At 34.2% G+C, this 24,391-nt stretch overlaps 1 protein-coding gene across 3 annotated transcripts; it reads right to left on the reverse strand.

Annotated features, from left to right (window-relative positions):
* Positions 1–28: 28 nt before the first annotated feature.
* On the reverse strand, positions 29–20,167 carry Sulf1 (Extracellular sulfatase Sulf1). 3 transcript variants are annotated; one of them, XM_088035743.1, is made up of 11 exons: positions 19,985–20,167; positions 11,674–12,136; positions 8,958–9,109; positions 7,858–8,027; positions 5,368–5,617; positions 2,790–3,025; positions 2,458–2,744; positions 2,146–2,381; positions 841–2,098; positions 732–780; positions 29–682 (listed from the first exon to the last, which is right to left on the reverse strand). In XM_088035743.1, the coding sequence occupies exons 2-11, from the start codon at positions 12,077–12,079 to the stop codon at positions 586–588; spliced, it is 3,141 nt and encodes a 1,046-aa protein (XP_087891869.1). In that variant the 5' UTR covers positions 12,080–12,136; positions 19,985–20,167; the 3' UTR covers positions 29–585. The 3 variants fall into 3 exon arrangements, with proteins under 3 accessions (XP_087891869.1, XP_087891868.1, XP_087891870.1); XM_088035742.1 differs by having other exon boundaries at positions 2,440–2,744; XM_088035744.1 differs by lacking the exon at positions 732–780 and having other exon boundaries at positions 2,440–2,744.
* Between the last annotated feature and the right edge of the window lie 4,224 nt (positions 20,168–24,391).

Consider the following 24,391-nt stretch of genomic DNA (forward strand, 5'->3'; position numbering starts at 1 on the left):
TCGCCTCAAAAGGTATTAAAACAACTGCTCAGTCGATATTACAATTTATTAAACCTCCTTTTAACGTACATCGCGTACCTATTTAGAATTAAAATAATTGCTAACAGTATCAAGCAGATTACAGTAAGACTTATTTACAAAATGATCTGGACTAGACAAGAGACAGACGGGAATAACAAAAAAACAGTTACAATGATACAAAAATAACTTATTGCCAATCGTTGCGTCATAATAATTTATTTTTACAGAAAACACGATACGGCTAGTTGTTAACGGAAGAAATGCAGGTACCTACCTAGTATTACCTTTCTACATTATTTTTTACATAAAGCATAACTTATCGGCTTATCACTAATTAATAAAAAGTTAAAATCATAAATTAGAGATCACAAAAATGCATCAAGTTGTTTTTTTGTGCGACCGCGTCGGATAAAATTCGTGGATTAAATCACAGAATAAAAAAACGTCAGAAAAAAAAAGGAGATCGCACATAAAATACTCTTCTATTACCTCCGGAAACTTTTCCACCCTTGTTACGTAATTAGTTCAGTCGATTTTCTTGGTTACTTGTTCCTCTGCAGGCCTCTAATTCCAGCTTGCCTTAAAATTTTCATCATAGCTGTATTGTTTCGGTTTTTCGTACCTGTGCGGGCGCCAGTACTTCCAGTTCCTCCGCCGCCCTCTAAAACAAAACAGTGATAAGTACAGTGTTGTGACTTCGCATTACTCACTTGTGTGTTTTAGAATCACTGCGCCCCAACTCCGAAAAAATTCTGCCCTCTACCAAAATTAGTACCAAACAACGTGTTAGCAACAATTCTAGCACTCCTACCAACTTACCATATTCACCCACGGACTTCCGCTTCTTGTACCGAGTCTGCTGCCCCCCTGTCTGCACCGGAAGTGAATTGGCGCGGATTTTCGTGTTCGAATGATGCGCGTGGACGTTGTGGTTCACTGTGCACGACTTTCCCTTACACGCCACCAAGTGCTTGAGCTGGTTATGCAAGAACGCTTTCTCATCTGGTTTGAGTTGTTCCGCGCGGTTTTGGAGCTCAAACGGGTCCATTCGTAGGTTGTAGAACGTGACCAAACCGGTCGTGAATTCGCAGTACAAGAAATTGTGAGTGGAGTTGATGGTGCGAACACAAGAGTAGGTGTTGTTGTTGGCGTTCATGCAGAAGCAGAAAGGACCGGCTGTCCACAGAGGTGCCGTCTTCCAGTGCTCTTTGTCGTGGTGAAAGCAGTTCATGCGTTCGGAAGCACACTCTTTCTCGAGCTGGTCCTTCTTGCGCTGCTTGCGGAGCTTGCGGCGGAGCTTCTCTTCTTTTTGCTTAAGTTTGGCTTCTTTGAAGCGGTCGCGTTCGGTTGGCTTGATTGGGGCGGTGGGCTCGCAGTGGCAGAAGGGGTCGAGATGCGGAAGGGCGTCCTCGGTGGTCGGGACAGACATGGTGGTGGCCGCCGCCTCCGTCGAGGTCCTCCGCGGCCCCACCGTCGTAAACTCGCTCTGGGACCCTCTGGTACTCCCATAAAACCTCCGATGGTGTCTATGCTTCCCAATCGGCGCATTCGTCGTCACCTCCACCCGTTTCCTCTTCTTCTTTACTCTCGTAACATTAACTTGTTCCGCCCCCAACTCCACGTTCAGCTCGTTCACCTCCGAGGACTCCAACCGTCCAGTTTTGTTCTTGTACTCATCCTCCACGTCGCTGGAGATCGGCTTCGTATGTTTCAAGTGTCTTCGTATTTCCTTCAGCTTCTCCAACTTCTGTTTGAGTTGGTAGATTTCGTTGTCAATTTGATGCCGCGACTCTCTCCAAGACTTCCGGTTGTGGTAGATAACATTCGAGCAGTTGACTTGCCCTCGTTCCATGATCACGCAACCGGCGGACTGGGAAATGGTGTTGGTAGCGAGATTCGGTTGTTCCTCCAGCAAAGAAGTGTTGACGGACTTGAGGTTGTAGATTTGTCCTTGGACGTCCTGCATCACGGTTTCGACGTGCTCCAGGACGTCGCGTTTCGCTCTTATCTTCGTGAAGATGTCGGCGAGATCCGCGTCTCTCTTCAGGCGAGCGTGCCGCCGCGTCTTGTTCCCCAACTGTTAAAATAAAGTAAGATGAGTAAAAACGGACCTCGAGATCTCACCCGAATTCTTTTATAGACCAAGCCGGCTTCTGTGAAGCAGGCGCACTTCCTGAAGGATTTACTGCTCTCTGGAGGAGTCAGAGATTTACATTTGTGTTTCCTCCAACGCCCGCTGTCGTTGATGCAGTACCACTTCTGATGGAGACTGCATGGAAGTTGCATCTCCTCCAAAGCGCACTCCAGGGACAGCCTCTCCAATTTGTTGGCGGTGGGGAGTCTCCCCAGGGGTTCGTTATCTGGAAAAGAATCGTTTTAAAGCGAGCTCGAGGGGTTATTTCAGGGTTAGTGCCCCACCCCTGATTAGTTTCCTACTAGTGACGTTCGCTTCGTTACTATCCACGTATGCGTCATCCTCGTAGCCTCCATCGATGTCGTCATCGTCAATCTCTTCGTCTTCATCTTCCTCATCAATCATCAGATCCTCACCTGAGTCATAAACCCGTGGAGTCACTCCACCAAGTGTGGTGAACTCCACCGGCGGCTTAACAGTGGAAACACCACCAGGCCCAGCCGTGGACAGTGGAGACTCGGTGCCGTTCCGTCGAACAAACTTAAACTTCGTCTTCGCGTCCAGGTAGGGTGTCTCGCGCCGACCGGAACTAAATTGACAGATTCGTTAACACGTCTTCATGGTGTTAACTTACCTTTCTATGAGGAACGTGTCGGGCCATTTCACCCGTTTTCTCTTCGTGTTGTGGAAGAGAGGAAGGACGGATCGACCGTCCATGTGTGGGGGCGCGTCCACTCCAGCAATGTCCAGAAAAGTGGGCGCGAGATCTATGTTAAGTACTATATCATCGACTACAGTGCCAGGTTCGACACCTGGACCGCGGACTAAAAATGGTATTCGGACATCAAATTCAAACGGAAAACTTTTGCCCTTAAAAATAACGAACGGTTTTAAAGGTTGCAATCCCGCGAGGCGGAGACCCATAAATAAAAATAGCACAGGTAGTTCAGGAAAATTAGTTTTTAAATCCTAACAAATTATTCAAGTTTTGAAACTTCGCAGAAAGAATTCTTAAGTCATCAGCAATTAAACACAAAAAAAACAACTAGTTCACTTTTAAAAAGAAATCAATGCATAACTCATAAACTGTTGTTTTGACTTTTTACTGTAATATATCATTATAAAGAATGAAATCTCAGTTTTTTTCTCATTTGTAGAATTGCATTCGTTTCCACACAGAGTTTAGCTTTTAATTGTCATTAATCAATATTTTATGACCATACAAAGAAAATTACACTGGTCAACGGGCATTTTGTGCCATAGCTGTGATATATCAAATCTCACTAATTATGGTTAGCCAAATACAAAAATAACCATAAACAGTTTCTGTTGGTTACAGTTTTTAAGCAAAATAAAACTCAAATTCAAGTTAGCGAAATTTTTTCTAGATCTGATACCATAGAAAACAAATATTTTACATTAAACTGTTAATAACACCAGTTAAAATGTTGTAGTTATTACAAAACACAATTTCCAATTTCAACTCTATGAATTAGAAGTGTTTTGAAGAAGAAATTTTGGCTTAGGCGAAATGCAATAAAACCTAGAAATAAAAATGTTAAGATTGACCCATTAAGATTGAGCAGATTTCTCGCTTCATGTCTATTTGGGATCAAGACATTCATCATAAGCGACAAAGTCTAAAACAAAAACTTTTTTGATGGCATACATTACCACAGATAAATAAATATTTTTTTTATTCCGAAAGCCGTTAAAAATTTGGCATTTTTGGTATCATAACTATATTAAGCAAACTCAGACTAACTACAAATGGTGCAAATTACTAATGACAAAAAATTATTTTAAATTTGTTGCCCAGTGTCATTAAAGCTACATTAAGAAATCACTAATTCCTCAATCAATCGATTCAATCGATCGAAAATATTAACGAATACAGTATGTTCAAGGAATATGCTCGACAAGCCTCACATGTTACATTAACTATCCCTCTTGTAGGTAATATCTAAAATAACTTAGTTGAACCGTAAATAACTAATAAATTTTGAGGCCGAAATAACCGGTATGCTAATTTTTTAATTAAATTATTTACAGAAATCCTTTTCAAAGGCCTAATAGCAATGCTCTAAAATTATAAATCGATCTATAGGACAGTTTTTGAGAAAATTGAATGTTAAACTTAAAAAAATGCTATTAAAAAGTTTTATTTTCTTTGTTTGAATAAATTTCACGGAAAATGTCAAGAAATCGTGAAAACACATCCTATTTACAAAATTCATTTTGTTCGCTTGGTTATTCCAAAAATCTAAATATGCGTGTAAACTTATGCGAACGATGTTTCGGTAAATTTCGGGGTCCTTGAAACTGTTTGACATTTTTTTGGATTTTTGAAAAGTACGATTTTTAATTTTGGACCGCTAGGCAATATTTTCGTGGTGCAAAGTTAAATAAAAGTCCTAGAAAAACGGATGTTGCGACCATATTAGCTTAAGTTTGTTTTTACATTTCATAAATATCTTGGCAAGAACTTGTAAAATTTATTTAATTAATTTAAGATTATTTGTCTCTTTAATGACGTATTTATAACAAGAATCCAAAAAAAGATTTAAATAAAATTGGGAAAATAAAATGTAGGTAAATGCAGGTAATAGAACAAAATGGATTATAGAATCACAATCATGAGGTCATTCAACTTCAGATATGAGGTTTTCAGTCGTCAAGTAATTTTTTTCTAAAATTTGTTGACTAGAGAATGAATGGCACGCACACTCCGGCATACAGGACGCTGCTCCTACTCACTCTCACCTTCGCGCCGCATTTAGGCGAGTAACATTCGCTGTACGCGAAAAATTAATAAGACAATTTTTGTAGAAAATTTAATTGTCAACATTTTTTATTATTCCTATATTTGCTCTAAAATAATTAGTTTAGAAGATAAATGAGGAAAACAATTTTTAGGGGTGTTTTCCCCAATTTTAGGAAATAAAGCTCCCATGTTAGGTGGGAGAACTTTTTTTTATTTAATTCCAGATGCCTTTGATAATTTTCTCTGCCAAGTTTCAAAACTTAAATAATATGTTTTTTTAACGGTCATTTTCGATCTAATTTCCCTGGACTAAGGTGAAAAGTGCATTAAACCTTTATTTATGCGACTCGGATGCACTCGCACGTGCTAACAGAACTTCCTAGTTTACGACCAATCCCATACAGAATTATGAGCGGCCGTTGATGAGGCTGTTCAGTAGAGTACTTACCTTGATTAGCCCGAACTGCCCCAAATGGTAGCCGTGGTCTGAAGTGTAGATGATGTACGTATTGTCCAACTCGCCCAAAGTCTTTAGCTCGTCGACGACGAGCTTTACGGCGGCGTCAACAGATTGGAGAGTTTGAAGTCTTTTCGTCATTAGAAGATCGGTGAATTGCTTGTGGATCGGCTGCATTTTCTGCGTCACCTGGAGGATCCACTGCTTGTCGGGGTTGGGGGCGTAGTCGTACGACGGAGTGCTGAAGAATTCAGAGATCGATATCAAAAATTCAAGCCGCGGGTGCACTGCCAAGGTCTCGGTAATTACCTTCTCTAATGAGTCATGACTTTTTGCTGAAGTGCGCCCGAAAAAATGTTGAATTGGCTCTTGCAGCGTAAATTTGAGCGTGGCGATTGATTAAAAATTTTCCTCAAATTCACAGACACGTTAATCCCATTACCAGACAATCAATATCTCCAACACTCTAGCCTTGGCATTTAACCTTTCCCAATGTAAAATTTTCAGACTGATAAAGTTTCGTTCTTTACCTCGTAATTAAAATTCAAAAATCGCCCGTTCCATAAATAACTCCAAGAGTAAACTCGAGCTAATTCTCTTTTAAAACAAAACAAGCCGTCATGTCACCCTTCCCACGACCCTAAGCGTTAAATTCTAATCCTCATGAGAAATAGATGCGGCGCTCGTATGCAAAATCGCTCCGTCCGTTTTTATCTCGGACACTAATCTCCATGTTATCCACCCTTGAAAGAAAATTCAGCCGAGGTAAGTATCTATACATCAATGACTGCATAATTTATGCCATCGTAGCGTCTATGGCCGCCGCATACGTCACTGTCATGAAATGTTTATGAAGTGAGGGTTTGCCGCCACTCTAAAGTATTTACAAGTCAATACAGCAAAGTTTGGATTAGGACCGATCGAAAATATTCAGAGCTTATTGTGGCACTCTGCTCTACTTGAAAAGTCGCGCAGAGTTCGTGTCAAAGATGTTTTGATGTTGCTTTGAACAGACCTTCAACACTTCGAATCAAACAGGAAGCGAAAAATCGAAACGAAGAAGAGAAATGGTTTTAGAGCACGCGAGAGCTTTTTGGGGCTACACGAGTTAAAACACTTTGGGATTATTTGGGTGGTTGAATGAGAAACAATCTGATGTGCAGGTGAAGTTATATTGATGAAATTATATTTTCCATTTCTACTAAACCTAAAATAATAAAAATAATAAAAGCTTTTTCGAAAGTCTACATTTTTTTCAAACTAAAATCTCTATTTTTTGTTCAAGAATTTTGTATTTTTGCACCGTTAATCAATGCTTTAGAAGTAGTAATTTCCCCAAATTTCATTGTAATATCTTAAAAAATAACAAAGATACGAATTTTAGTGAAAAAAAGTTAAACATTTTTAGTTCGTCCTAAAAAAAAAATGTACAATCTTTATTTCTTGTTCTAAAATTTTGTACTTTGGCACAGTTAATGAGCACTTTTGAAGTACTAAACTCCCCAAATTTCATGGTAATATCTTGAAAACCAACAAAGATACGAATTTTAATAAAAAGAGTAGAAAATTTTTGTTTGTTGCTGAACGTCCAAGACTTTTGAACGTTTCTGTAAAAAAAAACAGATAAGACCTGGCCGTTCCGTAGGCTTAAAACTCAGTTTTATCAATCTTAAGCTGAAGAAGTGACATAAATTCAACGCTCAGTGGAGCTTTATCCTGATGAGTAGCCAATTTCCGCATTCCGTGGGAGGAAGGAGACTCCGACAAGAGCCTATAGATGGCCACAGAAACAAAATGTAACATGATAAAGTACTCGTAAAAATTTAATTGTGTTTAGTTATAAAATTAACACCTCCGTTAGCTTCAGTCTCTGCAGCTGTAAAAGACTGTTTTAAAATGCAGTCCACTAAATAAATTCATTTCGAGATTTGAGTTTTACTCGTTTGGACGCACTTAAGATAAAAGCAGAATGGTGTCCCATGAGGTAATTTTCTGGACTATGGGTAGAGTTACTCCTAGGTCACTCGACACCGATAGAGGAAAAAAGCATCCAATAATAAAAAGCCTGATCAATAGTGGTGCCAGGTAGAGATAGCCACTTGGTACACGAATATTACATGTACTCCAACAGTGAGCTCTCAGATTCAATCAAGTTTAAAATTTCCTTTCAGGCATTTAAACGAGACCTAGTTCTTTCATTTCATTTCAAATGTACGTAACCTGTTTAATCCCATCTGTAAAATAAGTCCAACCAATGCCAAGCAACATTATTTTTTTGCAGTTTTTGCAACTTCATCCATTAATTAATATAAAACAATGTTAATTATCTCACTCAGTGTGTCGATTTTTTGCGCTAATCTTATATTAGATCAGAAAATGCGTTTCAGATTACGAGAAATTAATGCCGCGCTATAAGAACTAAGAAACGAGAAAATATTTATCATTCTGATAAGCAATAAAGAAATGTGATTTGCAACTTACTGATGAGTGCTGACGTTGAAGAACATGTGGGAATATTGAGGAGCTGAATCTTCGGGGCCATGAGGCGCTGGGAAAGACATCGTCAACATGACTGGTTTGTGAGCGCTGTTTTTCTTGGATTGGCGAAGAAACGCGATGGAGTCATTAGCTATTAAATCAGGATAATAATCCTGGAAGAGAAAAAAACTGTGTTGGAATCAACAATGTAAAATTTTTGATGTATTCTTGTTCCGACTCAAGTTTTCAGGTTATTGAATTCTAAATATGAGGTTTCTACAGTTCATTTCAGGTTTGTAGGACCTGTTTTTTTGTTCTCAGATTTTTACGTTTTACCATTTAAATCCTAGACGAGATTGCCGATTTTCACGTTCTTTGGAGTTCTCATTTTTTTTAAATAAGAATTTTAGAGGTTTCCAATTCTCACGATCTCAGGTTCCTGAGCTTAAATCCTCTGAGATTCGGTTTCTCAGTTTTTTGCGGTTTAAGCTTGCAATTGCCACATTCTCACTCCTTAAAATTCTTGAATAATCTCAAATTTAAAAAAATAAGCGAGATATCGATATCAGAAGTTTGGCATAGTTTTAGTCATGAATTTTCGCGGAAAACTGCAACTTTCGAGTTTTGGAAAATCTAAGAACAAAAGCCGTCAAAAATTGCATGTTTCTATCTGTCTCGATGTCGGAGATTTTGAGCATTGAAAATTTCGAAAATTAAACCCAACTAGCCGAAACATTAATCGGCAATAACTCAGTTATTTGTACTGGTGCGTGGAATTTGAGCACGGATTTAGAATCTGCGTGAAATTGTGCGTTAAATGAGTGCTTTAGAACTCAAGTTTGCTCCAAAAATACGCGGAATATCGACTGTCAAAGACACAAAAGTTACTATTAATAACGAGAACCAGAGTTGGCCGTTTTGTTTGTTATAAAGTGTTTAATGTAAATATTGATTGGTAAACAGCAAGGAATTTCAATTAGGCGCGTAATTTAATTCAAAAGAGATTTTTTAAACAACAAATTATTAAGTAATAATAATAATTTCTGCAATGACTCATCGCCAATTAAACTCGCGGATTAACAACTACGCTACTAGATTTTTACCTTGTGATAATCGAATCCGTGTTTTATCTTCTTCCCGTTCATATTAATGGAATAATTATAATATTTGGAATTCATTATAAGTCCTCCCCATTCTCTCCATCCTGGCGGAACGTACGATCCGTTGTATTTATTTAAGTATTTTCCAAAGTATCCTGAAAGAAGAAACAGACATTAATGTCTATTAATCTCCTGCATATTTTTGCATAATTAGATGAGAAACACATTTGTCGTTAGCTCGGTACACTCATGAATAAATATTAGGTGCGAAAAATGATATGCGCAATTTATTCTTTGGAATGGACGTAGGAGAGTCTCAGGGCGTTAATTAAACAATATCGTCTATGTGCACCTACATGCCTGTAAATCTCGAAGCGAAATAGAAGGCTCTTAATTGAAATTAGAGATAAATTATTACAGAGCGCAGTAAAAATTCCGTTTTGCAATCGTGCTGGAATTTGCATTCATAATTCACTTGAAGAATATGCTCCTCCTAGTCGGTGATGTAAATTGGATTGAATATTCCATTCTCACAGTTAGTCCAGTTTCAAAAATGAGAAAAAAAATTGTCCATAACTTCTAATATGCGGAAAAGTTGAGTGACTTAATGTGCAAAACAATGACATAAAGTATAAAAAAAATACGTTTTGTTTCTATGTAATACCAGATCTTGTGTATTACACTAATTTACCGACCCTTATAAAATTTATATGCAAAGAAAGAAATTTAAATAAACAATAATATATGTAAAAATGCAGGATGTTCTTGAAATGCATGTACAAAAAAGTTCTGCGCTATTCCAGGAGTATGAAGAATGAAAAAACAATTTTTAAATTAAAAACTGACAAAGTAAAATTAACCCCAATCCATGTACATACTTTCTACACCACTGGCAAAAAACGCATCTGGAATGACTTGTTTCCATAGCAACCAGCAACTCGATATATTATTCACTTTTAAATCAGTGGCGCCCAAGTAAATTCATTTAAATTTTTGTTTAATTTTATCTCGAAAACAAAAAGACTAACTAAACATTTTTTCTCTTATAGGCTTAATTTGTGACAAGGAATTACCACACTCTTTTTGTACATGCCTCTCAAAAAAACCCTATATATAAAACTAATATACAAGTTTAACAAATGAAATAAACTCTAGCGTAAAAAACATTTTATTATGTAGCAATAGCTAAAAATGTTCACTTCACCTATTGTTAGGCACTGTTTTTAATAATATGCAGAAAAAAATTCCGAAAGTTTGCAAAAACTGGCTAAAAATTGGCTCAGTTGTGTTCATTTGTCTTAAGTTAAATGTTTGAAGCCAATAAAAATATTGTTTCTACCTGCGTCGGCAATACTCTTGACACTACCTATATAGAAAAAATAAATACTTTTCGTGAAGAATTTTTAAAACTTGAAATTAAAGTAGCGCCCAAAATTTTAGTTTTATCAATTAAAAAAAAGAGTTTAGAGCCTTATAGCGAGCAGACGTCAGAGTTGGTTCATTCTGATTTTACGAAGATACATACAGGGTCCGGCAACACTTGTGTCCACCCCAAAATCGTCTTTAATTTTAAAAATAAAATTTTGAAAATTTGCATACGCTCATAGTTGACAAAGCTCTAGAAGCTGACGCAAAGATTTGTTTTTTATCACTAATAATTTTGGCGTCGCGACGCCTTAAAAATGTAATTTTTAGTTAATTGTGAGGGTTTGTGATATCAACCTCTAATTTAATTTTTTTTCAATATAAATGTGTTAAAAATATCTCAGTTGTCGTTTTAGATTCAATGCAAATTGTCTTCAAAATTTGAAAAAAAAAATGCTGTTTTATCAAGTGAGTTTCCAATTTTATTACTTCAAAATTGGGAACTACGTTTACACCTATCTGTCAACATCTTGTGTCCAAATGACATCTATCTTTTGGTTCGCTTTAGATTGTAACAAAAGTCTTAATTGGTGAAATTGTCGATTTGTCGATATTAATTAACGATTTCTGTCCATAAAGTGCAACATACCCGTGATAATCAAAATTAACCTTTATAAGAGTGAATAATGTGCATTAGATTTAAAATAAAAACTCCGATATTTGTATCACAGTTATGTTGTAAAAAAATTGAATTCGCGAATATTTCCGCAAAAAATCGAAAATCACTAAAAATTATATTTCTTAGACGTCGCGACGCCAACCAAACCGTAATAAAAAACAAATTTTTGCGTCAGCTTCTAGAGCTTTGTCAACTATGAGCGTATGCAAAATTTTCAAAATTTTAACTTTAAAATTAAAGACGATTTTAGGGGTGTTGCCGGACCCTGTATAGGTGAGATACAAAATTGTTGAATTTCATCCCAAACTCGCTAGTAGTAAATTTTTCGACGCCGTGACATTTTTTTAATGCATTACATCTGTAATTCTTTTTTATTTTTTTGTTTTGTATTGTTTATTAATTGTTATGATTGTTTGTTATTGTTTTTGTGCTTTGTCATTCCACATTTAAATAAACTGTTTTTGAGCTTATTTTAAACAATCTCTTTAAGTTTATTTTAAAACAAAACGTAGTTTTTTTTTTACATAAAGTTAATTTTGAATTTGTAGAAATTAGTTTTATCATGCACATTAAAAATGATGGCAATTTTTTTTCGCGATTTTATTATTTGAATTAACCGTGTTCTCTTTGCAAACACCGCGATTTTCGCTGAAGAAAATGCTAAAATAGACTCACCTGTCCTGTATCCAGCGTTGGACAAATACGTCGCAAACGACTTCGTCTCGTACATCGCCTGCCACTGCGAGCTGGAGCAGTTATCATTGTTGGTGTAGACGTGGTGGTTGTGCACATACATCCCCGTCAGCAGCGAAGACCTCGACGGACAGCACATCGGCGTCGTCACATAAGCGTGCATGAATTGCGCCCCCCGGTTCCCCAATAGCTCCAGCGTGTTCGGCATGAAATTCAACGACCCCAACTCCACATCTTGATCGTCCGTCAGAATCAAGACGATGTTCGGCTTTCGGTCACTCGGCCGAAAAACCGGAGACTTCCGCTGTTTACCTCTTTGCACGAAAACATCGGCGGTGGCCAACGATACGACCAAGGTTGTTAGGACGACGAGGGCGGCGCTGACCATGGTTGGGCACTGTTGCTGAAGAAGTTGGATCACATGGTCGAGAGCTGATTATACCATCTAAGACAAAAAGGAAGAGTTAGAGGAAATTTGCTCGATTGCAGCGTTTCCACACCCCGAACGGGCGAATTCCACGAGCCGAGCCTGGAGCTCTTATGATGGGAATGTTGCCAGTTTTTCCAGTCGCTCTACGAGCTTATTTTCGTTCTTAGCCGAGAATGAATTGCTGCACAACATTGTGGGTATTTTGATTTAAAACGGCAACAATTCAGGTTCGCTTAACGAGAAGATACAGAGCGTTTATTTATAAAAAAATTCACCGTTTCCTTCGTCAACTGAAGTTATTATATCCATTGTTAGCAGACACTGAATACGTATCAACTATTATCTCTTTAGATGTTTGAAATATGAATCATCTTGAAGGTCAGTTTTGAACTCATTACATCTACTTTTGTTACAAGAAAGGTCGTTCCGAATCACGGAGCTGGGGCTAGAATTTACTGCGCCTCAAAACGGTGCCAAAAGCAAACAGAAAATTGACTGGGAAAAAGTTAGTTTAGCCTCCAAACACGTTTTTGCTCACTCAGTATAACTGAAATAAAATGCGTTCTGTACATACTTCAAACGAAAGCTAATTATCAAGAGTTTACGATTTTAAGTGCGTTTGAACACATTCACGTAACATAAATAGAAATTTCAAGAATTTGACGGAGAGTATTAAACTTTAAGGTTTTTGTCGCAGAAAAGTTCAGAAGTTATATTGCCGGAAAGCAAGGACCGCTTCAAGAGGAAGTCCAAATCAGACAATAGCTATTAACATGCAAAACAGAGAAATCAATGACGGATTTGTTCGAAGAGATAGCCATTAGGATGTTTGATGACCTTATAAGTCGATGTGACGTGAATATTGGAAAACCGCGACTGGGGTTCACGAAAAATTGGTTGGGGACGAGATTTCCTGTTCTTTTTTTTTTAATTTTAATACTGAGAAATTGTTGGTAAAAATAAAAAACCAGTATCTCTATAAAAAGAGAAGAAGAGAGGTTTTTGTTCTAGGAAATCCGTCAGATCTAGCTAATCAGATAAGCAAATATTCAAAAGTTTACGAGTAATTTAAATATAGAATGTTGTATAAATATTGCAAATTAGCGTTAAGCAAATTTGGTTTTATTGAATCTTTGCAGTCGGTTAGTTTAAAATCGTACTGTACCATAAAATCGAAATTCAAAAAGCGAAAGCTAGTTCTTGCATTTTTTCAACCAAAAACCAAATATTTTCAACGTTTTTTATTAAAATTCGTATCTTAGTTAGTTTTTAAGATATTACAATGAACTGTGGGAAGATTACTACTTCAAAAATGTTCAGTAACTGTTCTAAAGTTTAAAATTTCAGAACAAAAAAAAAGAGATTTTAAAAATTTTTATTTTAGAATAAACTAAAATTCTCAATTTTTTTTTTATTAACATTCGAATCTTTATTAAATTTTAACTTATGACTTTGAAATTGAGGGAAGTTTATTAACTCTGCCAAAGAACAAAATTTTAGAACAAGAAATAAAGATTTTAGAAAATTTTATTTCAGGACACACCAAAAATTTTTAACTAAAATTCATACTGGTTTTTAAGTTTTTAAGTTATGTCAAAGAAATTTGCCAAGGTTACTATCTATAAAGTGTTTATTCACTCTGCTAAAGTATTTTAGAACAAAAAATAGAGACTCTAAAAATTTTCTTTTCAGAACGAACCAAAAATTTCTTTAATAATTTAAATTAAAAAAAATCTTTTTTATTAAAATTCGTATCTTTGTTAGTTTTTAAGTTATGTCAATAAAATTTGGAGACGTTACTATTTCTAAATTGTGTATTAACTGTGCCAAATTGCAAAATTATCAAATAAAAAATAGAGATTTTAGAAAATTTTATTTTAGAATAAACTACAGTATGTCCCCGAATTGAGTTCACAAGAGAAAAAAAAAAGTTATTTTTCATTTTACAAAAAATGACAAAAATAATATTTTTTGCTTAATTTAAAATAAATAAATCTTTGATTAAAACTTTAATATTATCAAGCTGGTGTGAAGAACTTTTTTATTTTTAATTTTGCAAAAAATGTCAAAGAAATGCAATTTGTTCCTTAACTCAAACCAATTTCCACTATTTGATTGACCCATTACCTGTTTTAGCACATAGTTCAATTCTAACTCGTAATTCTTTTCTTTCACGTAAGACTGTTTCCAATTTTCTCAATTATTGTTAAGGATGCAATTGCATTTCTTTTCCAATTTACTTTTTTAATACTTACACATTATTGGGTAAATTTTTCTTTAATCTTTAACGCACTATTTGATATTGTGAATCCACAGCCTGCTATTATTGAAATACGATTACAAAATTTAATAAATAAAAATAATGAAAAAATTAATTTTAAGAGTAAAAACTAATAATTTTGAAATTTTATTCGCAGATTTATCTGTTTTGAAGTAAGCAAAAAAAAGTTATTTCTTTGTCATTTTTTTGTAAAATGGAAAATAAACTTTTTTTCCCTCTTGTGAACTCAATCCAGGGACATACTGTATAAATTCCCATTTTTTTTTATTAAAATTCATATCTTTGTTAGTTTTTAAGTTATGACAATAAAAGCTTTGTAAACTTTCGTTTTATTGAATGAACTTTAAAATAAAATTATGCCCATATTCAAATTTTAATATTTATCATTTATAAGGAGGTGCAAGATTTTTGTACGTGACTGTATTTGCCATGCAATTTTCGTGTTTAAACTAGGTTCTATTTTTATGAAAGTTTTTGCTTGCAAATTGTAATATGACTTGAAAATGCTTTCAAGTTTCATTGTATTCGCAATGAAGAGGGTCAGTGCCACTTGATGTTAACACACTTGCAGACTCAGACTGTCATTATCGTCCTCTGCGGCTCGTCGATAGAAGCATTATTAGTCTACTCTCAAGCTTTTGGACGAACATTTTTAAAGGGTGCATCTGAAATTTAAAATTTAAGGATCGACTCCAAGAAATTTCCTCATAAAATTTCCACCAGGAAGCCAAAAGAGCGAGCACTGAACTTCGCAATTTCCACATTTATTACGACTAGGTCAGACATTCACATTTTCGCAGTAATTAAAATTTATTATTAGCTTGACGTGTTTGTTTATAAATTGTCACAGAAATGTTAGAATCAAATCAGAATTACTTTGCAAATTACCAAGATTTTTATGTTGTCGTAAAGAGTTTTATATCGAGTATCTAATCGGTAATTATTAGTCAAGGTTGAAAAGACATAAAACACTTTTTTCAAGATCTTGCCAAGTTATAACAAGTCCTTTTTTTCAATTATCTTGCACGTTTAATATTACGACAGAAAAATAAACGTATTTCTATTCTTGGAAAAGTCTAATTATGTGTTAAACGGAAATAACGTTTCGAATGATGTGGTGAATGCGCTTTGCGTAATAGAATAAATATGTACCAAAACGAGCGGCAATTAGGATGCTGCAAGAATTTTGAAATATGTTCTAGTGAAGACTATTTCCAGATCAAATTTATCACGTTTATTACGACAATATGTAGGTGTAGGCAAACAAGCCACAATTTTCTTTGGAATGAAGAACAAATACTCATCTTGTTAGATTTATCGGTTTTCTTTTCTTAGCACGAAAATCTGCATTTTACGCAAGTAGCTAAATGCTTTCCATCTGTTAAATCCTGCGGTTTCTCTAAGAACCGTTTGACAGTGTGAGAATTGTCTTTACGAAGACGATTTTTTATCGTTTCCGGCAAAATTTGTAATTTATTTTGATTAGCCGACTCGTTCGATTCTTTGCGCTGTGGTGTAATGTTAACCCCGAGGACTCGTGTCAGATATCGCTGTCTACTACCAAGAAAATGAGTTCTCGGACACCTCCATCAGGTCAGGTGAAAGTTGAGACGTTGGGAATATAACATTAATTACGTAGGCGAATTTGTACGGTGCAAATACCAGATTTAATGAAAATTGGGATCGAAAATGGCAAAATAGTGTTTGATTATTATTATTATTATTAGTATTCTCTAGTTTAACAGTTTCTCGAATTAAAATTAGAAAAGGTAGTGCCGCGAGAAGACAAACTTTGGCAGTAAAATTTTTGATAGGTAATAATTAAAAAAATGGTTAAAATTCTTGGTTGCTTCAAAAAAAATTCTAAAATCTTTATTTTTGGTTCTATAATTTTGTACTTTGGCACAGTTTACGAACACTTTAGAAATAGTATACTTCCTAAATTGTATTGTCGTAACTTAGAAACTAACAAAGTTACGAATTTTATTAAAAAAAGACGTCGAAAATATTTGGTTCGTTCTAAAAAGAAAATTTCTAAAATATCTATTTTTTTGTCTTAAAATTTTGTATTTTGGCACACTTTATGAACACTTTAGAAATAGTAACTTCCTCAAATTTCATTCGAATATCTTAAAAACTAACAAAGCTACGAATTTTAACAAAAAAAGTCAGAAATTGTTCCTTCTAAAATGAAATTTTCTAAAATCACTATTTCTTGATCAAAAATTTTGCGCTTTGACACAGTTAATGAGCCCTTTTGAAATAGTAATCTGCCTAAATTTCATTGACGTAACTTAAAAACTAAAAGAGTTATGAATTTTCTTGTTCTAAAATTTTGTACTTTAGCACAGTTAATCACTTTAGTCACTTTAGAAGTAATAAGCTCAAAATTTGATTGTTTAGTTTCAATTTCGCAGAACTAAATTATCGTTGCCATGCCAACCACTTAAACATGCTCCATTCTTTTTGGCGCGCAGTTTAGTTAAACTTCCAGTTTTTCAACTCGCGTTCATTATCCGGCCTAACAGCCTGCAAATTGCCTACAACTTTTCAGTTATTGCAGGCAGTGCCCTGAAACATTCTACCACTTCATGAAGTGGACAGTTTTTGTGTTAATTTGCTACAGTCTCACATTATGTACAACATGTGAAGCCACTTCATGAGATGGATTTTTTTCTAGAGTTCATAAAGCCTGATTTCCCAGCTATTATGTTTGAAATAGTCTGTTACTAAATTTCGGGAAATCTCCGTTTAAAAAGTTTCTTGCAGAGATAAATTATTCCGGCGCTACTATTACGGAACATAAAGAAAATAAGTGAGTTACGAAATCAACGAGGAAATCAAGTTACTCTTAATTAAGCGTACTAGCCTAAAAATAGGTCTCTGTAAATGCAAATTCTTTACTTACTTTTGAAGTTTTTTTTGCCTCTTTTTGCGGGTTTTAAAAGGAAATTTTTTGACACGTGGATTTAACTATTTTCAGAATTATGTCTTTCGGATGTAAGGTTCAGAGTCGGGGTGTTAATGTGAGAAGTGAACACTAAAATTAATCACAATGGCAAAGATATAATTATACAGAGTGACTCACATTTGCGTAGTTCTTCTATTGTGATTTTATGGATTCTTAATCTAATGTCTTTATATGCTAATACGGTCGTACAAACTGCGTAATTTAGAATGAGTTTTAACGACGTGTCATGTTTTGAATTTTTAAATAGAACCCCCTGTATATAGGTATAATTGAGCCTGTTTATCACTCACTGAGTTTGTTTATCTTTGGTGAATAATAAATCCTTCCTCAAAGTGTTTCCCGCAAATGGCGAGTCGCGAAAAGGTCGCCTTTCTATGGTTAGAAGTTTAATTACAGTCGTCCAATTTATTGTCGTCAACCCTTGCGTTGGGTCAGTGAACATGATCCATATCTTGGCCCAAAGGTCCGTGGATAAAAAGTGTTATAGCAATATAGGTCTAATTCGCATCTTGGATAATCGGAAGACACCTGTAATCGAACGTAAAGTTGATCCGATAAATTGGACATGTTGATGTCCGTAATCCGCACTTTATCGTATTAAATGATGTGTTATTGTTTCTGGAAGCTGCAGAATAACTCCTTGTTCTTGTTCTAAGTTCTAAGATGTATTCGCCAAATAATAGAGATTTTAGAAATTCTCTTTTTAGAACGAACCAAAAATTCGACGTTTTTTTATTAAAATTCGTATCTTTGTTAGTTTTTAAGTTACGTCAATGAAATTTGGGGAGATTACTATTTCTAAAGTGTTCATTAACTGTCCCAAAGTGCAAATTTTATAAAAAACAAGGGATTTTAGAAATTTTCGTTTTAGGACGAGCCAAATATTTTCGACGTTTCTTTATTAAAATTCGTATCCTTGTTAGTTTTTAAGTTAAGTCAATGAAATTTGGTGAAGTTACTATTTCTAAAGTGTTCATTAATTGTGCCAAATGGCAAAATTTTAGGACAAAAAATTGAGATTTTAGAAAATTTCATTTTATTACGAACCAAATATTTTTGACGTTTCATTATTAAAATTCGTATCTTTGGTAGTTTTGAAGTTAAGTCAATGAAATTTGAAGGAGTTACTATTTCTAAAGTGTTCATAAACTGTGCCAAAATTCAAAATTTTAGAACAAAAAATAGAGATTTTAGAAAATTGCATTTTAGGACGAACCCAATATTTTCAACGTTCTTTTAATAAAATTCGTATCTTTGTTAGTTTTTAAGTTACGTCAATGAAATTGGGGGAGATTACTATTTATAACGTGTACATTAACTGTGCCAAAGTGCAAAATTTTAGAACAAAAAATAGAAATTTTAGAAATTTTCATTTTAGATCAAACCAAATATTTTACACTTTTTTTTATTAAAATTCGTATCTTCGTTAGTTTTTAGGTTACGGCAATGAAATTTAAGGAGATTACTATTTCTAAAATATTCATTAACTTTGCCGAAGCGCAAAGTTTTCGAACAAGAAATAGAGATTTTAAAAATTTTTTAGGGCGAACCAAAAATGTTTCACTAATTATAAATTTCCAAAGTATTCATCAACTGTTCCAAAGTACAATAAACAAGAATAAAAGATTTAATTTCATGTAATTTAGCGTTGTCAAACTAAGAATTGTGTGTGTGGTAACGCTATAGCGCACGTGTGTTGTACAACGTTTTATCTACGACCACTCACGGCTAAAAAATGCCAGTCGAACATCGCCAGTAATGAAAAATGAGTGATATAATGTTGATTGTAGACATAACTACTCCAATTCCAGATGATAATAATTAATTAATAATTACAAATCAAATTAATTATTACCCAATCGCCCAAAACCCATTTAAAACCTCCAATAAAACTGTTAAATAAATCAGGCAACTTTTTCGAAGCCTCATTATAAAAAAGTTAGTCGTTAATGGATCGATATTTTTTCCACGGAGCTTGCAGCCTGAAGCCGGCACTGTCTGATTTGAATATCGGAATGCCGCTGCAATTAGTCGAGTTTAATTAATTGGAAGAAAAATGCAAACGCTAATCATTCAAACATAATAAAGTGAGAATAACGCGATTATGATTGTTGCTTAATTTCGTCTGTAATCCTTTAAATATTACGAAACATCAACAGTTGGAACATGTGGATGTTTCATTGTCTGAAGAGCACTGTAGGTGTTCGAAACCTCGAATGATAATTGAATTCACTTGTAAAGATATAAAGCTTGATTTAGGTGTTATTTTCAATGATCTAATTACCGAATGTCGGCAAAGATTTGGTGGAAATGATCCAGGAATTTATAATGAAATCGCCACTAGCCGCACGATTTACGGTACGCTATGCCCATAAAACGAAATCCAAGGGGTAGCCGACCGAAAAACCAATAAAACTCTGGTGGCGTTGAACCGCCGCTCGTGCACTTTTCATGAATCACGCTGTATATTGCACCTGCGTTTCCAGAGAGCATCGCAACCCCCAAGGACGCCACGATTAATCAGAATTTGATGTTAAATAACGGCGGCACATTCAACGAAATCGATCGTGTGATTTTTTAACGGAACGCACGTGTTATGGCAGTTTCTTACCTCCATGTGGTTTGGATGATGGATCGCGAAATTTGAAGACTAGACGAGGTTCGACACGATTTTCAAGAGTCAGAGTTGCACCATTACGCTCTAAGGTTAAAAGTAAACTGAGAAGCACTGAAGCAGTCAAGCAGCGAGCAAGTTACCGAACTAACCAGTGAGTAGTGGTTAAACGATTCCGTTTGTTGCCGTGTCGGGACTACCTACCTCTTCGAGATGGATGAATCTTGTCTTGTCTAAACTTCCCGAAAATATGATTAATGGAGGCCATTGTTGGAGTTATTGTTACAATTGGTTGTCGTTTTGTGCGAGGAGTATAAACGATGATTTAATCAATTTCCGCGCGTCTGTCAACCCACGGAATTCGAGGTGAAACGGAAGATTTTTTTAAGGGAATTAGCACAATGAAACACGATCTACATACCGGACGATTACACAGTCCAACAAAATTGGACTTTTCTTTTTTTTCCGAAGAAGTCTCAACGGTTCTTCATAATTTAGACCTTATTGTGTAAGAATCCGTCGCCATCATATCAGCTCTAGTTTTTTTAATTTTTGAAGCAATGATTTCACTGTTATACGAGACAGAATAATCGATTTTAGTCCTTATGTTTCAATAACTAGTCTAATTGTTAAGTTACGTTCGATGATCCTGACTTCTGAGGAAACAACTCAGGTTACTTTTGTCATATAACACAGTTACAAAGAAAATATGACTGCGTCAATTTTAATAAAACAAAAATTTACCTCAACTTACCTTATTTAAAAAAAATATATACAGGTTGCCTGAAATTTGACATCAAAGTAGCTATTTTTTCGAAAACTACAGCTGATCATGAAAAACCGATTACTCTTTCATAATCAGAACGTCCTGTAGATCGAGAAACCCCCATTACGTTTTTGGAAAAAAAAGTACAGTTGCGCAGTGTTATTTCCAGACATGCATTCGAGTCAGAAGGCAATTGCACGGTTGCTGCAACGGTTCAAATTGAATTTTTATGAAAGGGGATGTTTTATTTAGGGTGGCTTTTGTTGAATTGAATATAAACTGGTTATTAAAATTTATATTCAATTCAAAAGAGAACGCCCTGAATGCTCCTATAAACGGAGAGCATAACAATTTCGTCGTTTTATTAGGGGCCAGTACGTTCCTGTGCGAACGCGACACCAACCCCCACAATTCCGGGAATTGTCTCGACGTTTTGCACACTTTATGCATTATTAAAACTGGATTTATCGGGAATTGAGCGCTTAGAAATTTGAGCGAAATAGTTCTCAACTTTCCTCGATTTTACTCTTTTTTTTTTGAAAAATTAACACGAAAAATAATAAAAAATCTAGAGAGAATTTAGGGATTCTAGGACTATCTAAAAGGGTAAAGAGGCCAGAAAATATAGAAAATACATAAAATATCAGTAAGGAAAATAAAGTATAATAAAGTTATGTAATTAAAATAGAAACTCTAATTAAAATCTGTGGAAAAAAAACACAAAAAATTTAAACCAAATCAAAAAAATAGGGATCTAAAAACGTCCTAAGATAAATCTAAAGAGAAATTATATCTTCAGTATGTCGCTGGATTGAGTTCACAAGAGGAAAAAACGTTATTTTTCATTTTACAAAAAAATGATAAAGGAATAATATTTTTTGCTTAATTTATAATAAATAAATCTTTAATTAAAACTTTAATATTATCAAGCTGTGTTCTTAAAATCGAAAAAAACAAAAAAAAAACAAAGAACTTTTTTATTTTTAATTTTGCAAAAAATGTCAAATAAATAAAATTTGTTCCTTAACTCAAACCAATTTCCACTATTTGATTGACCCATTACCTGTTTCAGCACATAGTTCAATTCAAACTCGTAACTCTTTATGACTGTTTCAAATTTTCTCAATTATTGTTAAGGATGCAACTGCATTTCTTATCCAATTTTTTAATACTTACACATTATTGGGTAAATTTTCCTTTAATCTTTAACGCACTATTTGATATTATAAATCAACAGCCTGCTATTATTTAAATACGATTACAAAATTTAATAAACAAAAATAATAAAAATATTAATTTTAAGAGTACAAACTAATAATTTTGAAATCTTAATTGCAGATTTATCTGTTTTAAAATAAGCAAAAAATGTTATTTCTTTGTCATTTTTTTGTAAAATGGAAAATATTTTTTTTTTCCTCTTGTGAACTCAATCCGGGGACATTCTGTTGAAAATCTGATTAGAATCGTGATGAAATTTGAAGAAAATCCAAGTATAATGTAAAAAAAATTCAATAATAGTTTCGCCCACTCTAGAATAATTTAAAAACAATCAAAAGAATAAATAAAATGTAGATATCAAAGAGAATGGAAGAAACTCAGTGAAGTTATGAATATGTAATTTAGAAAATTATGAAAATTGAAGACTATAAAGACCAAAAACAATCCAAAGAAAATTTGAAGAATCTACAGAAAATTACACAGAATTTAAGATGAAACTGGAAATAATCCCAAGAAAATTCAGAGAATCTAAAGAAACAGAAAAAATCTAAAATGAATTTAAACAAAATATAGAAAAATATAAAAAAAAATTCAAGCAAATCTAGAGAATCCGAAGAAAAATTAATAAGAATTTACCAGTAGAAAAATCTAGAATCTAAACAGAACAGAGAAATATAAGAAAAGAAAAACTAAAGAGAATAAAAAAAGAACTAAAAATTTCAATGACAGTCTAAGAAAAGTTACAAGGGAAATTATAGACAAACCAGAGAAAATCTAAAGAGAATTTGAATAAACTGAACAGAAAGAGAATCTAATTATGTAATACTAAAAACAAATAGATACTCCACAAATAAAATACGAAGAAAAGTCTAACGAATTGTTATAAATTTTAGGGAAAATTCAAGAAGAATCAAAACGAAAAGTAAATCTAGAAAATTTAGAATTTAAGGAAAATCTAGAAAGAATCCAAAGAGAGCTCAGAAAATCTAGAGAAACCAGACAGAATCAGAAGTGAATTCAGATAAAATCGACAAAGGAATAATAATATAAAAAAATAAAGATCTATTTATGTTTAGAAAAATCTTAAAAAATTAAGCAGAACCGAGAAAGTAAGAAAAATCTAAAAAGAAAATTAAAAAACAGTAAAGGGAATCTAAAATTAATCTAAAAAGGATTAGAGATCCCAAAGGCAATTTAAGAAAAATCAAAAGAAAAATTATACAAACCAGGGAATGTCTTAAAGATCTAAAAAAAAACGAGATACTCCACAAACAAATAAATCAAGAAAAAACATAATACAACAAGAAAATAGAATAAAATAAAATGAGGAAATATCATAAATTAAAAAAAAAATAAGAGAATCTGAAGAGAAAACTCAAACAGAACTGGGAGATGGCGGATTTTTGATAAGAATTTCTAATTACCTTAAAAATTAAAATTTCGCCACGATTAATGTATTAAACACGTCTAAAGTAATTTCGTCATTGCAGCCTTAAAACGACCAGAATTCCATTTTCCCATCTAAAAATCTAAAATTATTAATTAGCACGAATAAAACTGCAAAATCGAAAAAACCTAAAAACAAGAACAAAGAATCCCAGTCATCTCAATTCCAATCTGAACACGATAAAATTAAGTTTCGCGTGCATTTCAGTCATTTATTTCGAAAACTCGTCGCTGCTTTGTCGGATTGGGGCACGTGAGACGCGTTAATTAGATTCATTGATAAAAATGAGTCGGGAATTATTTTTAACCGTGTTTTTTTATGGATTTGCAAAGGTAACCGTCCTCTCCGCTCTCTGCAGAAATTCAATAAAATAAATCGGGAGACATTTCTATTGCAAGTTTAAACAGTCTGCAGCTGGCATCACATGTCGAAAACAAATTTGTTTATTGACTTATTGATTTACTCACTCAGTTCACCGTGTTGGTTAAAAATAGTGTTTTAATGACGGGCACATGTGACAATATCGATTCGGCATTTGAGCGGTTTAAATAATTTTGGAAGACGATCCGAGTAATGGTTATTGATTGGCGGTGTTTTGGTCGTGCATTTTTATTAAATTCCACGAATTTGCATAATGAAATCCTCAATTAATCGCTTTTTCTTTACGTCCAACGGATACATCTGGAAGAAATAATTCCGAGGATCGTTTTATTTCACCGACACCCAATAAACTCTTTAATTGTTACAGTTTCCTCTACAAACCTCCACTGGTGTCAATTAGTCGCCCGTTTGCTAGAAGATACTTCCACATAAATTCCAAACCTATTTGAACATGTCAAGAGTAAAAATCGCCGGTGAGTAGGTACTTATGCATTTCAGTTGATGACATAATTAAGAAAATAAATGTGGCAACATCTGCGCTCGTATCCCGGATGACCATCATCTACTCCATCATAATTATTCTAATAAATCT

The sequence above is a fragment of the Gnatocerus cornutus genome, chromosome 5 (genome assembly GCF_029298725.1).
Source record: "Gnatocerus cornutus isolate USDA-ARS CGAHR chromosome 5, icGnaCorn1.1, whole genome shotgun sequence".
Lineage (NCBI taxonomy): Eukaryota > Metazoa > Arthropoda > Insecta > Coleoptera > Tenebrionidae > Gnatocerus > Gnatocerus cornutus.

What these genes read in the sequence shown, in the direction of transcription:
- Sulf1 (XM_088035742.1), bottom strand. Translation starts at nt 12,079, where the DNA reads ATGGTCAGCGCCGCCCTCGTCGTCCTAACAACCTTGGTCGTATCGTTG. An exon ending in TTCAACGTCAGCACTCATCA is followed by an intron (nt 5,618 to 7,857) that starts GTAAGTTGCAAA and finishes TGAATTCTTCAG; the next exon opens with CACTCCGTCGTACGACTACG. An exon ending in GACACGTTCCTCATAGAAAG is followed by an intron (nt 2,745 to 2,789) that starts GTAAGTTAACAC and finishes CTGTCAATTTAG; the next exon opens with TTCCGGTCGGCGCGAGACAC.